This window comes from Chenopodium quinoa, unplaced genomic scaffold (genome assembly GCF_001683475.1).
Source record: "Chenopodium quinoa cultivar QQ74 unplaced genomic scaffold, ASM168347v1, whole genome shotgun sequence".
NCBI lineage: Eukaryota > Viridiplantae > Streptophyta > Magnoliopsida > Caryophyllales > Amaranthaceae > Chenopodium > Chenopodium quinoa.
In genome coordinates this window covers 6374083-6390808 of record NW_018743292.1, presented here as the reverse complement: position 1 = coordinate 6390808, position 16726 = coordinate 6374083, and the positions used below count along the sequence as shown (strand labels likewise).

The 16726-nt window shown below is 35.1% G+C and overlaps 2 protein-coding genes and 1 pseudogene across 5 annotated transcripts; all 3 read left to right on the top strand.

Annotated features, from left to right (window-relative positions):
* The first annotated feature begins 285 nt into the window (after positions 1–285).
* Positions 286–5456, top strand: LOC110736690 (LEAF RUST 10 DISEASE-RESISTANCE LOCUS RECEPTOR-LIKE PROTEIN KINASE-like 2.1). Of its 4 annotated transcripts, none has more exons than XM_021916987.1 (5): positions 286–547; positions 654–709; positions 3159–3443; positions 3913–3945; positions 4188–5456. In XM_021916987.1, exons 3-5 carry the CDS (start codon positions 3299–3301, stop codon positions 5282–5284), a joined length of 1275 nt encoding a protein of 424 aa, XP_021772679.1. In that variant the 5' UTR covers positions 286–547; positions 654–709; positions 3159–3298; the 3' UTR covers positions 5285–5456. The 4 variants fall into 4 exon arrangements, with proteins under 4 accessions (XP_021772679.1, XP_021772678.1, XP_021772677.1 ...); XM_021916986.1 differs by having other exon boundaries at positions 642–709; positions 3168–3443; XM_021916985.1 differs by having other exon boundaries at positions 642–709.
* A 68-nt stretch (positions 5457–5524) lies between these two features.
* On the top strand, positions 5525–11603 carry LOC110736689 (annotated as a pseudogene).
* A 3305-nt stretch (positions 11604–14908) lies between these two features.
* On the top strand, positions 14909–16726 carry LOC110735868. The gene has a single exon (XM_021916047.1). It carries the CDS (start codon positions 14909–14911, stop codon positions 16724–16726), a length of 1818 nt encoding a protein of 605 aa, XP_021771739.1.

Genomic DNA, 16726 nt, shown 5'->3' with positions numbered 1-16726 from the left:
ACCTTTTATGTTATATTTCATGTGGTCAAAATTTTATTAAAAAACCACTTTGATTAGGGCTTATATTTTCTATGTTTCCTATTTTTCGCCTTTTATTTATCATGTTTTGGTTTCCACTCAATCAAGTCCTTCTTTCGTTATCGACTATTTGTACAACTATTATACTAATTCGTTTCATATTATTCGTGAGGATTAGATATTTTTTACTTACACTTTATGTTAAATTGTTGTAAATAATATAAAATGGAGCTAATAAGTATTATTGTTATTGAACTCCGTAATAAATTGAAACGGAGGTAGTATGTCGAGTAGACGAGTACACTTTTGCAGAAGCTAGTAGTGGGTCACCTCAACAAAACGGAGCTATTCTGTACCGTGTCCAATTTGGACCAAACTTTTACTCCGCTAAACTTCAGCTTCATTTTATCAGTAGATTCCCTAAATTAATCGAAAATGAACCCTTTTTTAAACCGCCACTTTTATCTTCAATCTTCAATGAGTTGCCCAATTTGCATTCCGCTAGTTCATCAATTTCGCAGCATTCACGGTAATAATTTATCCTACACATCAATTTTTATTTAATTTTTTATAATTTCTTTGTTTTGTGCTGCTATTTGATTAAATGATGCTGATTTTTGAAGAGGAAAGTGCAGCAAATTTGAAGCGTCGGTTTTGTTTTCGGCATTTTAATTATCAATTGAATTTGGAGGTAATTTCTTTCACATTTAATTGAATTGGGATTATTTGACCGTACATCATCGGTTTTATTTGGAGAGAGAAATCTTGACTACTTGAATCAGTATTATCGATGTATATGTATAAAAAAGAAAAAATACTTCAAACAATGATTCAAACGATTAAACAAATTTAATATTATTTGAAATTATTAATCATTGTTTTATTTGAATTTATTAGCCCTTATAATTCCTCTGTTGACGCATTTCTTTGATCACATTTTCTTATGCATAGATTCAACTTTAAATTAAATACAGAAATTATAATAAGTGTGTTTTTATTGAAAGGATTGACACATAACTATGTTTTTTCTTATCTATATACGTAATCACAAAAGTTTGTAAAGAGTGTCAATTGTTAAAACGTGTCAACTAATTTGGAACAAAGGAAGTATTGTCTTTTTTTTATCTCCTATATTATTTGAACTTATTGTCTAATTAGACTTTAAAAAAGTGAAAATAAGGTGAGCAGAACAATACCTAAATCAATGGAGGCATGTTTTAGGCGAGAAAGGATATAAGTTTGATGGATTCCTTTATATCGTTTGGTTTCTTGTTTTGTTTATATACTGACAAAATAATACGTTAACACCATACTATGCAAAATGAGTGAGTGCGTAACTTTTATAGATCACTTGCTTTGTTTAAGGGTATGTTCTATTCACCTCATTTTCACTTATCTAGACTTATCTTATATTTTATTTGAACTTACTTGAACTAATTAAACTTATCTGAAATTATTAGATCTTATTAAAACTTATTTTAGTTGTTATTTATATTTAAGTAACCCTTATTAGAACATATTTTCTTGAACTGACTTATTTGAACTTTTTACACCTGAACTAAGTGAAAATAAGGTAAACAAAACAGGCCCTAATAGAGTGTAAGTTAAATATTTATAGAAAAATAGAGTGGTGGAGAGAGTGTGAGGGTCAATGATCAAGAAAGGAATAAAGGAATGATATTTAACAGTTAAAAAGTCCTTAACATGGCTTTAAACAGAAAATATATATTATAGAGCAGAGGTAGTACTCATAGTAGCATGTGCTTACTTTTTTGTTGATTTGTTCATTTTCTAGGAAGTCATGTGTTCAAGTCATAAAAATTCTTTTACTATAACAATGTGATGATCAGACCAAGTGTTATGTGTTTCTTTTACGTCTTTTGCTTAAATATAATTCTTTTATTAAACTGGTCAGACTGCTCATATGATTCTTGCTTAGCTAAAAATCTAATTACAATCTTACAAATTACAAATAGTATATACTCTATAGAGTCCGTACTATATCAGGTTCCTGCAGTCCTGTTGCACAACTGTTTCCATAAAATATCAGACCCAGCCCTGCCTTAATAAGAGTAGATTAAATTATTGAATTAAAAATTGTTCTATAAATCTAGGCATCAATTTGCTACACTTTTTTGCAATTCTAACGTTGGAATTATGGCAGCTGGCATTCTAATCATAAACAATACAAAGTAATAGATAATGAAATATATGCTCTAGAAGTTCCATGCAGGATTCCATCTTAGTATATATATGCTCTCAACCCTTTAATATTAAAGAACTCTCTTATGAATGAGAGACAAAAAATCACATCATCATCAAAAAAGGGGGAAACTACTCCCACTAAAAAGCCAAGGGTCCTTATTGGCAACTTTGAATCTAGAGGATTTTTAAGGATTGGGGAATAATTTTCATTTTATGCCTGGACCTCAATTCATTCATGTTACCAAAGTCTTTTAGTCAAATCAAGTCAAATATCTTTGCTAATAAAGACGTTTTAACTGCTTAATTTGTTTGGAACTTTCTTACATCCTAAAGCCATCCTGGCCTTTGTTTTATGTTAATTTTCACGCTGACATTCACAAAGAGATACATGAAACACAAAAGCATTTTGAACACCATCAGAATGATGATCTTTAGTTTCTTTGTTAGCATCCACTTTCCTTTCATAACCTTCATTATTTTCCTAGCTTTCTCCTTGTCAAATGGTGAGGATGCAAAGTATACAGCTTGCTCTAATCTATACTCGTGCGGACAGATCCAAAACATTGGGTATCCTTTTTGGGGAGGGGGTAGCAGGCCTGGATTCTGTGGCATCCCAGACTTTAAGCTTAATTGTCTTGCTGGTACAGAGTTCCCTACTATGAATATATATAATAATGGATACTTGGGATTAAATGTGCTTGGCATCAATACATCTTCGCATACCATGTCTATTTCCCGACTTAAGCTGTTGGAAACCTGTTATTTGCAAGATACAAGTAAAATAACCATGATTTCCACATTGAAGCCAGATAGCAGTTATAGCTACATAAGCTTATTTTATGGTTGCTCTGATTGTGTCTCTGGATTTCACTCAAAATCTTTTACTTGCACCAACTCTAATAATCATACTAATGATTTGGCTTATTACTTCGAAGACCCATCAGAGATCAGCAGAATAGGAAAGTTGTGTTCGTGCAAGAACAATGTTACTGTTCCGGTGGACAAGAGTCGGTTAGATGAACTTAGAAGCGCAAACGCTTCTCTTTGGAGTATCCTAACAGAGTGGCCAGTTGAAATGGAGTACATGGTGAACTTCACAGCCTGTTCCAAGTGTGAGGAGTCTGGCGGAAGATGTGGATCATCAGTTGATGTCCCATCTTTGGATCAGTTCGTGTGTTATTGCCAGGATGGACCTCATCCATTTGTGTGCTCTCAATCAGGTACGTGTCTTTTTTTTTAATTAAATCAAAAAATTATAAATGTCTCATGTTTGCTCTATCTACTGGGCTTATAGGAAGAAAATCAGCCGAATTGTGCACAACATTATTTCTTTCTTTCCATACATAAATCCACCGACAACTACAAGATCAAACAAAAATAGCACAGGGAAAGACCCTCTCCTTCACTTACATACCTAATCAAGTATTTGACTTGTGTGATAAGAGTAAATATTTTTTTTAATTATTAAATGTAGTGTTTTGGGACTTAGGCTTTGTTGTTGTTGTAGCGTTTTGTACTCTGTATAAGTCAGTACAATTACAATCCATAGGTTCATGAATGTTAAGGGGTGTTAAAGTAATGCCTTTTCCAATTTCTCTTATCTGCTATAAGTCATGGGAGACTAAGTTTGGGACGAAATGTTTGTGTTTGATATGCACATACAAACTAATATCTATATCCCTTGTGCAGGTGAACAAAGAAAGTTAACAATCCTTGGATCAGGTATCATTACTGTCATGCTGCAGTGTATTTGATTTGTATACAACAATGAAGAGATTTGATGCCCCATACATGCATAAAATAAATTTTACATGCACTTGATTTTCTAATGTTTTTTCTTCTGAAATGGAGTACATGTATGAGAGGAATCATATGAAATTCTTGATTCTATGTGAAATTTTCTTTATTGGTAATTTAACTGCATCTACAATTTGGGAATTTTCTCTCCAATTTCCTCTCTACAGGTGTGGCTGCTGTAGTATTAGGGACAGTGATGCTGAGTGCTCTGTTCATACTTGCATATAAAAGACGAGGAACCTATAAATTTCCATTTCAATGGAGTAGAATAACAGGGGATCAAAATGTGGCAGCCTTTCTGAAAAGTTATGGATCCCTTGCCCCAAAAAGATACACTTTTGCCGATATAAAGAAAATGACCAACTCTTTCAAAGATAAACTTGGTGAAGGAGGTTATGGCATTGTTTACAAAGGCAGGCTACATGATGGTCGTTTTGTGGCAGTGAAGAAGTTGAAGATTTTAGAGGGTGATGGAAAAGAATTCATCAGTGAGGTATTAAGCATCAGCAGAACTAACCACGTCAACATTGTCACTCTTTTAGGCTTTTGTATTGAACGATACAAACGAGCTCTTGTATTTGAGTTTTTGCCTAATGGATCTCTTGACAAGTTTATATATGGTAAAGAGATTGAGAAATCATTGCAGCTGGAAACTATGTTCAACATTGCAGTTGGAATTGCTAGGGGACTTGATTACCTACACAGAGGCTGTAATATACAGATTTTGCACTTTGACATTAAGCCCCATAATATTCTTCTTGATGAAGAATTTCGCCCGAAGATATCTGACTTTGGCCTTGCTAGATTGTGTCCACCAATGAATAGTATGATAACAATGTCAGAAGCAAGAGGGACAATTGGGTACATTGCTCCAGAAGTTTTTTGTAGATATTACGGCAGCATTTCCCATAAATCAGATGTTTATAGCTATGGGATGATGCTCTTAGACCTAGTTTGTGGTAGAAATACCAAAGCACATGACACTAGTGCAATGTGTTTTCCTGAATGGATATACAATCGACTTGAGTCCATGGAGGAAGTTGCAGTTAATCAGATGTTGAATGACGATAAAAAGGAGATAGAGAAAAAGATGATTTTAGTGAGCTTATGGTGCATACAAACATATCCGGCAAACCGACCTCCTATGAACAGAGTTGTAGAAATGTTAGAAGGGTCATCAGAGTCGTTACAATTGCCCCCCAAACCAAATCTATCTTCTCCTACAGAATCCATGATGGATTCCTTGTCTATAATCACCACGTGAGGTCAGGTATGTCCATGCTTTAATACAATGAGAGATATGTCAAATGTATTTATATGGCAATGGGATTTGATTTTTGAACTTTCAGTTATTGAAGTTATTGTTGTAGGAGATATCAAAATGATATATGTTATCATGTGGATTTAAATATCAATAATAATGATTTCCATTTTCATTAGTATCCATTTTGTTTTCAATTCTTCATAGTGTTTTTTTTTTTTTTTTTTTTTTTTTTTTTTTTTTTTTTTTTAACTTCTTTTTATTTTTTATTATTTTTTTAATCTTGTTAGCTGCTGTCCACTTATCAAATAATGAAATTGCATATTGTAAAGCATTCCTTTTTGTTTACTGTTGCGGGTATATCCAATGTTATGGGGAGGTAATAGGTTTGTATTGTGGTATTTCAGACTTTAAGCTCACTTGTCATTATGATCAGAATCACCCTTTTGTGAACATATTTCATAATGGATTTGTTGGATCAAGCTTTTTTGGCATCAATCTAACTTCCCACACCATGGTTATTTCTCAAGATTGTTTGTCTACTAATTGTTATTTGCAAGATAGGAGTATGTCAACCTTGCTTTCCAAACCAAAGCGAGGCAGCGGTTACTAGGAAATTTGTTTGATTTATGACTGCTATATTGCTTTTATTACTTTGACTACAATGTTACTGTAGTACTGTATCAGTGGTTCATCTTAGTGCCTTGTTACTCATCAGGCATCAGCAGGATAGGTAATTCCTGCTCCAGCAAGAGCAATGTCACATTTACAGTGTTTAGCAGTGGATAAGTGAGCTTAACCATAATTGCTGCTTATGAGTATCCAAATTAGTGGCCAATACAGATGAAAAACATAGAAAACTGCTGAACTTCTCAGCCTGTTCCAAGTGAGAGGAGTCTGGACTCTGGAGGCAGATTGAGTCTTGGGGATCATCAGGGAGTCCTACACTAGGGGATGTATTGTTTGACAAAAAATTAAGCTCATTATAGTTAGTCTTGAGATACTAGCCAGCTAAATCCAGACAGACAACTCTATTTCCTTTCCTCCTCTCCCATTTGTTGTAGGAGCCCCTTCTGAGGCCTCCCATGCTGCCTCCTCACTATGTGTAAACCCCGATACCCACCCTCCCCCCCCCCCAACCCCCATTTCCCTCTTGGATTCTAGTGAGCTTCATTTCCCTCTTAGTTTTCTCTTTAAATGACTTCCTGCTTTCAAGCAACACCCTGCCCAAGTCACTAGATTGATCAGCCATCTCCATCCCCACTGATGCACCTAAAGTCTCTTTGGATAAAAGGTACTATTTTTGGCTCTCCCTTTGTCCCCAAATAAATGTCTCTTTTGCTTTCTATATATTTAGAAATGTAAATAAAAAAGGAAGATGATGAAGTTCAAGTAAAGGCGAATAGTACAATAAAAAAAAAAATGGGGTCTAGTTGATTAGAAATGAATATAATAAAACCAGATAATAGGATTTGGTTGATTAAAAGGTAAAAATTTAAAACAAGATAGTAGTGTTTAGTTAATAAAAATTAAGACCTACTTAAATACAATTATTATTTTTCGATTAAGTGAGATTTTTATGGGAGTAGCTTAATTAAGTCATTTTTTTTTTGTTTTTTGTTTTTGAATATGTTTGATAACTTTGTGTTTTAAAAGTTAAGATTGCAGGAATGGATTATTAAATACAAGACTTGATTTATATCATTGCAAACATATACCCCACACACACACACATACAAGACTTGATTTATATCATTGCAAAGATGACTTAATTTATATCATTGCACACACACACAAGACTTGATATACATCATTGCAAAGATGACTTGATTTATATCATTGCGCACAGACAGACACACACACACACATGATTAAATACTATTGCAAAAATATACTTTACAAAAGGAGAAAGAGAAAGAGAAAGAGAGATTTGTAATGCAAGAAGATGATACAGTGAAACTAAAACTCAATTTTTGTCATAAATTCCCATTCATTCACAACTTCAGGTTACCCATATATGTAATCCAAGTCAACTTTGATCAACTCAAGTCTTGATGATAAATTTTACCCTACACGGTTGGAAGATTCTTATGTGGACTTGAGTCTTATTGCTTTTTATGTCTTCAATTCGCTTCATGCATGCCCTGAATTTTCACATAGAGCTAGGTGTAATAATGTGAATGTAGAACATATGATACCCTGTTTTAATTTAATTGTCACATCAATCATTGATTCATTGCATAGAGTTTTGTATTACAAAGTAGTTATTGGCTTATTTATTACTTCATATTTAAAAGCCAAAGGGTGTTTGGTAAAAACTTTGGTATATTTAAAGTATTTAGACATATCCAGGTCCCCAAAGCGATTTTTTCTTACATTTATTCACAAAAGAATAGATAGTTAAGAAAAGTGTGTGAATAGCGTAAACGTTTTAAATGGTGCAACTTTAAGAGAAAAAGGGAAGTGTGCTGCCTGCATTTCATATTTTCACACTCTTGACTATAATTGTCTTCACCAATATCCCACTTGAACCACCTTAAATGAGGCTAAAACGGCAAACCTTCAGTCAGTATGTATAAGTGCTTGTTGAAAGTTAAATTTGACCACTCATACATCGTCCTCTCTATATTTTTCTTTACAAGAAAAAAAAAATACTTGTATATTTTTATAACAATGATCTCTGGTTTCTTTAGCATCAACTTTCTTCTCATAACCTGCATCATCTTGTTTTTAGCTGTTGTTCCCTTGTCAAATGCTGAGGATGCACAATATACATCATGCTCTATACCGTACTTGTGTGGTCATCTCCAAAATGTTGGTTACCCATTTTGGGGAGGTAATCGGCCCAAATACTGTGGGATCACAGCCTTCTTGCTCGACTGTAAACATTCTAGTTTAAATTACCCTGGTATGATCGTCTATCAAAATGCACAAGCCACCTTAAGTTTAAGAGTGCTTGGCATCAATACATCTTCCCATACCATGGCTTTTTTCATAAATCTTCAGTTCAATAGGTGTTATTTGACTATGCCAAATTTAAACAATATAACCTATCTTCCCACATTGAAGCCAGAGGCCGGTTATAGATTTATAAGCTTATTCTATGGTTGCGCTAAGAACTGTTACTCCAAATATTACTCTAGGACTTTTTCTTGTTCTGACGATGATGGTACCAATGGTACTGCCTATTACTTTGGTAATACATCAGACATCACTTACATCAGCAGGATAGGTAACTCATCATGCTCGTGCAAGTACAATTTTACATTTCTAGTAGATAAGAGAGCGGTAGATGAGCTCAATCGTAGCACAGATGCCTCATTTCTTAGTGTCTTAAACAAGTGGAGAACTGTTAGGATGAAGTACATGGTGAACTTCACTGTCTGTTCTAAGTGTCAGAAGTCTGGCGGCAGTTGCGGGTCAGATCCATCTTCAGATCAGTTTGTTTGTTATTGCCGAGATGGACCTCAGCCATTAAAGTGTATTAAGCCAAGTACATCTAATTCAGGTGCATAATTCATTACTTGGCTCTTTGTTTTTAGAAATGCTAACCAGCTTTATTACAATAGATTACAGTGAAATATTAAGTACGAAGTATTAGCTTTAGGGTCAACTCGATCGAGTTGATACTTAAAATAGATTATAAAGTGATTATCAAGTCTTCAAAGCAATTACTAACTACTTTTGATTGTTTTAACTTATGGATTCTTCAATTTTACCATGTTTGGTTATTGGGAGATAACACATCAGAAAAGTAAAATATTCTAAATACATGGAAATCTTATACTTGGGTCACTTGGTTTTGTATAGTTCTGTTAAAATCTAACATTTATAAAAAGTGAATCTACAATACTCTTAAAATAAAATCTGTATTCCTATTCAAATGAATCTAACAATGGGAAACTAGGAGAATCTTTTCACTCCTAATAATGATCCAACGCCCAATAAGAAAACCAAGTCTGTCTCAGTTAGGATTTAAGGAAGAAAAGAATTTATAAAAGTGAAGGATTTCTAAAAGTATTTGATATTGCAAATTATTAGCATCACTCAATTAAGGTTTGATGCATAAGCACTAAGCAGCAAATTTATGTCTACAAGTCATTCCTTTGTGCAGGTTTACGACGAAAATTACTGTTTGGATCAGGTATTATACTTATTATGTGTACTGCATACATATCTCTTTGACATGTACTTGTTAGTTATTACAAATATTAGTTCCAGTAGAGAGGATTTATGAGAGAGGGGGACGAACTTCTCTATGATTGTTACTCTGCAGGTGCAGCTGCTTCACTCCTAGGGACAATGATGTTGGTTGCTTTGATCACCCGTGCAAACAAAAGGCGGGAAACCAGTAAAGTTTCATTTCTATGGAGTCGACGAACAATAGAGGATCAAATTGTAGCAGCCTTTTTAAAAAGTTATGGATCTCTTGCACCAAAAAGATACACATATGCAGACATAAGGAAAATAACCAATTTCTTCAAAGATAAACTTGGTGAAGGAGGTTATGGAAGTGTTTACAAAGGAAGACTACACAGTGGTCGTTTCGTGGCAGTGAAGAAATTGAAAGTTTTAAAGGGTGATGGGAAAGATTTCATCAATGAGGTATTAAGCATTAGCAGGACTAATCATGTCAATGTTGTTACTCTTTTAGGATTTTGTTTTGAAGGGAACAAAAGAGCTCTTGTCTTTGAGTTCTTGCCTAATGGATCTCTTGAAAAGTTTATATATGGTAGAGAGATTAGACAGTCATTGCAATGGGAAACTATGTTCAACATTGCAATTGGAATTGCACGGGGACTAGACTACCTGCATAGAGGTTGCAATACGCGAATATTGCACTTTGACATTAAGCCTCATAATATTCTTCTTGATGAAGAATTTTGCCCAAAGATTTCTGATTTTGACATTGCTAGATTGTGTCCACTAAAGAATAGTTTGATTTCAATGTCAGAAGCAAGGGGGACAATTGGGTATATTGCTCCAGAAGTTGTTTGTAGAAATTTTGGTGGCGTTTCCCATAAATCAGATGTTTATAGCTATGGGATGATGCTCATCGACCTAGTTTGTGATACGAATAATCCAACTGATGAAGTTCAGGACAGCAATGAAATATACTTTCCTGAATGGATATACAATCGACTTGAGTCTATGGAGAAAGCTGCAGTTGATGAGGTTATGGGCGATGGCAAAAGAGTTAGAGAGGAAAATGATTTTGGTGAGCTTATGGTGCATACAGCCATATCCCTCGAACAGGCCGCCTATGAACAGAGTTGTAGAAATGTTGGAAGGGCCATTTGAGTCACTACAAATGCCACCTAAACCACATTCACCTCCACATTCAGGATCTGTGTTTGATGCCTCGCTTGTGAGCACAGCATAATTTCAGTTTTCACTTATGTTCAATTCATCATATTAAGGCTGTCTATCAGATGAGAAATGTCAGAAGCATGTTGATGATGTTGAGTTTAGGTGCATGAATCTGTTATAAACTTTTATTGTACTTCTATGTTGCTGAAGGTATAATATTTATGAGAAGCAGAACAATGAATCATTTGGCTTTTGATTTGATTTTGTACCATGCATTAACAATCAGTACTGATACAATTATCTCAAAGATGATGGATATTGCCATCTGTTCAAAAGGAAAAAAGATAAAGATAATACTTAGATTGTGGCTTTTTTTTTTTTTTTCCTTCTGTCCTGCTGTCTTTTCTTTGTTGCTGTTTCTCAGTTTTTTTGCTGCTGCTATACTTTTAAGTCAAGATTGACTACTCGCACCAAATGGCTAGTAAGCCTAGAAGTGCTGTTGCTCTGCCAGCCTCATCAGTTGGACTTCTTCTGCAGTGAGCCCAACATGCTGTCTAGTACCACCACTCGATCAAACAACTAGGATAGAGAAATGGGAATTTGGGAGAGATGGATAAAGTAAGTGGGACTGGAATTCATTCATTGCTATATACTTTTCATTCATGTTATCTGATGCTAAGTCTTGAAATCAAGTCAACTGAATGTCTTTTAGCTAGCCAAGCTACATGTTCCTTTTTTGGGTGCTTTTATTAATTTTCTTGCTGACTTTCATGAAGAGTGCCTCAGCGACCTCAGGTATCAATAAAAATGATCTCTAGTTTCATTAGTGTCCACTATCTCTTCAACTATTTGTAACCTTAGCTGCTGTTCACTTACTAAAATAATGAGAATGCGAATTATATAGGTTGCCTTATTCTTTACTCATTCAGGGATAGCCTAAATCTTGGGTATCAGTTTAGGGGATGTAATAGGCATATCCGCATATGCCAGTATTTTGTGGGGTTTCAGACTTCAAGTTATTGTGTCTCCAGGTATCACTTCAAGTCTGTTTGTTGCTCCAACTATGATGGTACTGTACCAATGGTTCTGCTCTTTTTACTTTGTAACTCATCGAACATCAGCAGGATAGTCAAATTCTGCTCCTGCAAGATCATTGTCACATATGTAGTGGATGAGAGTGGGGTGAGCGAGCTTGAAGCACAAAAGCCTCGCTTATGAGTGTCCAAGGTCTCCAACAGATAGGATATATAGCGAACTTCACAGCAGAGCCTGTTCCAAGTGTGAGGAGTCTGAAGCAGTTGGGAATCATCAAAGGATCTATAATTCGTACAGTTTGTTTGTTATTGCCAAGGTGGAGGCATGGAGCAACCTTAAGCGTGTTCTCAAACCTCAATTGGGTGCGTACTTTATCACCCAGTTCTTTAGGATAGCTACGTAAAATGTACTACTTAGTACATTCATGTTGAAAGGCACAGAATCTGTTTCATATAAAAACAATGTTACCTGTAAAGAATGATGATTGATAGTATTTGGATCCATGTTCCAAAAGCTGTCTGCAAATCGAAATCCAAACGATTGCTCGCCTGCAAACTAACAAGGTGAGCTAAATCAAGGGTGTTCCGAAGAAACCCCCACTCAGGTTATAATATCAGGTCGAAAATTAGGAGATATAGCCTAAGTTATTAGAATAAAATACCTGAACATAATGCATCAATGTGACCATTTGGTATTTATAGGTAATCCGTAGTAATAAGTTTGAGGTCAGAGGTCGATTTAAGGGCACTCTCGTAACTTCCATCTTAGGATACTTTAGTAAATACCTTAGTGGGTTCTTAAGGGGTAGTGTCGTAGGGACCCAAACACTTATAGTCCAAGTAAATCCAAGTCTTCTTGATGATATAAAGACCAAAAAAAAGACAATAAAGTCTTGAAATCAAGTCGACTAAATGTATTTTTGCTAGCCAAGCTACAGGTTCCTTTTTCTTTTTTTGGTGCTTTTATTAATTTTCTTGCTGACTTTCATGAAGAGTGCCTCAGCGACCTCAGGTATCAATAAAAATGATCTCCAGTTTCATTAGTGTCCACTTTCTCTTCAACTTTTTGTAACCTTAGCTGCTGTTCACTTACTAAAATAATGAGAATGCAAATTATACAGGATTACAGGTTGCTTATTCTTTACTCATTCGGGCATAGCCTAAATCTTGGGTACCAGTTTAGGGGATGTAATAGGCATATGCCAGTATTTTGTGGGGTTTCAGACTTCAAGTTATTGTGTCTCCAGGTATCACTTCAAGTCTGTTAGTTGCTCCGACTAATCGACTATGATGGTTTCTATCAATGGCTCTGCTGTTTTTACTTTCTAACTCATGTAACATCAGCAGGATAGTCAAATTCTGCTCCTGCAAGATCATTGTCACATATGTGGTGGATGAGAGTGGGGTGAGCGAGCTTGAAGCACAAAAGCTTTGCTTATGAGTGTCCAAAGTCTCCAACAGATAGGATATATATAGCGAACTTCACAGCGGAGCCTGTTCCAAGTGTGAGGAGTCTGAGGCAGCTGGGAACCATCAGGGGATCTATAATTCGTACAGTTAGTCTGTTATTGCCAAGGTGGAGGCATGGAGCAACCATAAGCGTGTTCTCAATCAGGTGCGTACTTTATCAGTTATCACCCAGCTCTTTTGGATAGCTGCGTAAAATGTACTACTTTAGTACATTCACGTTAACAGGCACATAATCTGTTCTTATTAAAACAATGTTACTTGTAAAGAATGATGATAGATAGTACCTGCATCTGTGCTCCAAAAAAGTTGTCCGAAACCCAAATGATTGCTTAGATTATGATATCAGGTCGAAAATTAGGAGAGATACAAGGGTGTTCCTGAGAAATCCTTTTTAACGCTCAGGTTATGATATCAGGTCGAAAATTAGGAGATAGAGCCTTAGTGATTAGAATAAAATACCTGAAAATAATGCATTAATGTCACCATTTGGTATTTATAGGGAATCCGTGGTAATAACTTAGAAGTCAGAGGTCCATTTAAGGACTATTTAGTAGCTTCTATTTTAGGGGCCAATTGAGCATGATGACTCCACCTTGTTGTTTAGTTTAATTCTTACTTAGTTTTATTTTTTATGTCGAATGATAGAAGTCAAAATGAATAGTCAATGATTATCTAATATGCTTAGTTTATTTTGTGCTTAGCTTATTTTGTGTATGTTGTGCCAAATTATATTCGTACTATTGATATTCTGCTATAAGCATGCTAACTGATTTTATCTTTATTATTCAAGATTATTTTCTGTCAAAGTATTTATTTATCTTGTTTCGGTTTGTTGAATTTTTTAATATGATAATTCTTCTTATTAAGATAAATATTGTTGTTACTTTATCTTATGCCTGCTAACCTTATTTTTAGGATATTATAAGTTTGTTGTAACAGATCTTAGCTGGCTCTCTAAAGGAGATAAACGTTGAATTCAAAACAGCCTTGAAGTTTAAATTTGAAAGCTTCGAAATTCCTGGAGTTTGTTGAAGTCTCAAAGACTGATGTGCAACGTTTTAAAGTCAGCTTCAAAGCCTAATAAATAGCATGAGGATCAGCCGTTTTTAATCATCCAAGTTTTTCAAGAAGTCTTGTGCTATTCTAAGAGCTTTAATTCTCTCATTGTTTACTACTTTTTATTACTTAAAAGTGAGGGAAAAATACGAGTATTCATTTGTGCTAAACATTGTAATTTTGAGTGATACACTTCGTAGTAAAGTTATAATACTCGAAGTTGTTTGAGTGTGTTAGCTTTTATTTCTAGGATTTGAGTGTCTAAGGTGTAGTGGGAAGTATTACGGAGAGAAGATAGTGAGATCTTCTAGATTGCTTTAGAACTCTAAAGGAAGAAATAAAAGTTGGTTAAAATCCTACGGGTTGGACAACCCTAGGCGGAGACGTAGGCCTTTGTGCCGAACTTCGTAACAATTCCTTGTGTTTATTTCTGCTTTTACTTTTGCCTTGTTCTTACTTTCGTTCTTTGTTTTAAACAGTTTTAGCAAAATCCAAAACAAACGTTTATAACATTTTGATTATTAACTGTTTTACTTTAAATAGTTTTCAAAGTCTTGAATTGTAAAACAGAGATCAGTTTATTCCGCCCTGTAACTGATCTCAAGGCCTTGACATTTTCAGTTTTGCGAAAAACGCCCATACTCTATTCACCCCCCCCCCCCTTCTAGAGTATTAATATGTTTATTCCATTACCATTGTGATCCTTTCATTTGGTATCAGAGCAGGTTTTCACGTAAAGATCTAACAATCTGTGAAGATGAATTCCATTGGTGATGGAGGCTTCGCTCAAGGTCGATCCGCAAATCGCCCTCCTCTCTTTTGTGGCAACAACTTTGCTCATTGGAGGTCGTTGATGCAAATGTTCGTGATTGATCAAGACCTTGAACTCTGGGAGATTATCAAGAAGGGTCCTAAAGTTCCTATGAAGACCACTGAAAGTGGAGTAGCCGTTCCCAAGAATGATGATGAGTTCAACCAAACGGATCTTGAAAGCGTTGCAAAGAATTACCGTGCCATGAACTTATTATATTGTGCACTGGATGCAAACGAATTCAATCGTGTGTCTACATGCAAAAGTGCCAAGGAGATATGGGACAAGCTCGTGGTCACATATGAAGGAACAAGCCAAGTCAAGGAGACCAAAATCAGCATTTTTCTTCGACAATATGAACTTTTTAAAATGCTTTCCAATGAATCTATTAAGGAAATGTTTACTAGATTCACTCAAATTATTAACAATCTTGATTCTCTTGGCAGGTCTTTCTCAAATGAAGAAAAAGTGAGAAAGATCCTTCGATGTCTTCCAAAAGCAAAGTGGGGTCCTAAAGTTACAACAATTGAAGAAGCTCAAGATCTAAGAACCCTTCCTCTTGATGATCTGTTGGGAAAATTAATTACCCATGAAATGTCCTTTGATGAAGAAGATGGAGAGCCTGCCTCATCCACAAAGGGGCTAGCTCTCAAAGCCAAGAAAGAAGAAGAAATAGAGGAAGATTCGGATGAAGATAATGATGATGAAGACCCCTTTGCCCTTCTCTCAAGAAGTCTTACAAAAATCCTCAAGATGAAGAAGAAGTTCTCAAAAGAAAGAAATCATGGGAAATCTGATCGATACATCAATCGCCAAGAAAAGCCTAAGGGAAAGACATACAACAAACTCAATACCTTGAAATGCTATGAATGTGGTGAAGAAGATCATCTTGTACGAGATTGTCCTCAAAGAAAGAAGTCTAAGCCCTACAAAAAGGAATTCAAGAAGAAAGCTATGGTGGCATCTTGGAGCGATTCTGACTCAAGTGATTCAGACAATGATGATCAAGCCAACCTATGTTTAATGGCAGAAAAAGACACTTCAAAGGAAGAACATCTTCAGGTAATTGTAAATAACCTCATGTCTAGTCCTTCAAATATTCTTTCTGAATTCTTGCATAATATGATTATCAATGAGGAAAGCTTGATTCAAGAGTCAAAATTTTTGAAAGAAAAACTCAGTACGCAAGTTGAAACTACTGAGAGTTTAACCAAAGAAGTTTCTATTTTAAAAGAAGCTTATACAGCTCTCGAAAACAAGGTCAAAGTATCTGAAACTCAGATCAAGGCCTTGAAAATTGAGAACAATACTTTGAAACAAAAACTCACTTCTCTAAATTATTGTAATTACAGTCTTGAAAAAGAAAAGAGAAGTCTTTTTGAAAAGTGTTCAAATCAGCAAAGCCTTTTAAATAAACCTTCAAATTCTGAAAATGATTTTGACAAAATGTTGGATAAAGCTCGAGGATCCAGAGACAAAACTGGACTTGGTTTTAATAAATATCTTGACAAAAAGAAACCTACTGTTTTTGTTAAAGCCAAAGGAAGTTTTAATGGTCCTACCTGTTTTTATTGTTGCAAAAAAGGTCATACCAAGCTTACCTGTCCTTTCAAAAGGAAAGATCCTCATATTATCAAAAATTCATTTCCTTATTTTACTCGAGACCAAATTAAGCAAATCTGGGTAGTTAAGGGAACTAGACCACCAAACATGGTTTATACCGAATATGATTCCAAATTTGCAGTTTGGTCTAGAAAGGTTTGA

Coding starts and splice junctions, on each gene's coding strand:
- LOC110736690 (XM_021916984.1), top strand. CDS start 2,576: ATGTTAATTTTCACGCTGACATTCACAAAGAGATACATGAAACACAAA. Junction 3,444..3,912: donor ATTTGTGTGCTCTCAATCAG/GTACGTGTCTTT, acceptor TCCCTTGTGCAG/GTGAACAAAGAAAGTTAACA. Junction 3,946..4,187: donor GTTAACAATCCTTGGATCAG/GTATCATTACTG, acceptor TCCTCTCTACAG/GTGTGGCTGCTGTAGTATTA.
- LOC110735868 (XM_021916047.1), top strand. CDS start 14,909: ATGAATTCCATTGGTGATGGAGGCTTCGCTCAAGGTCGATCCGCAAAT.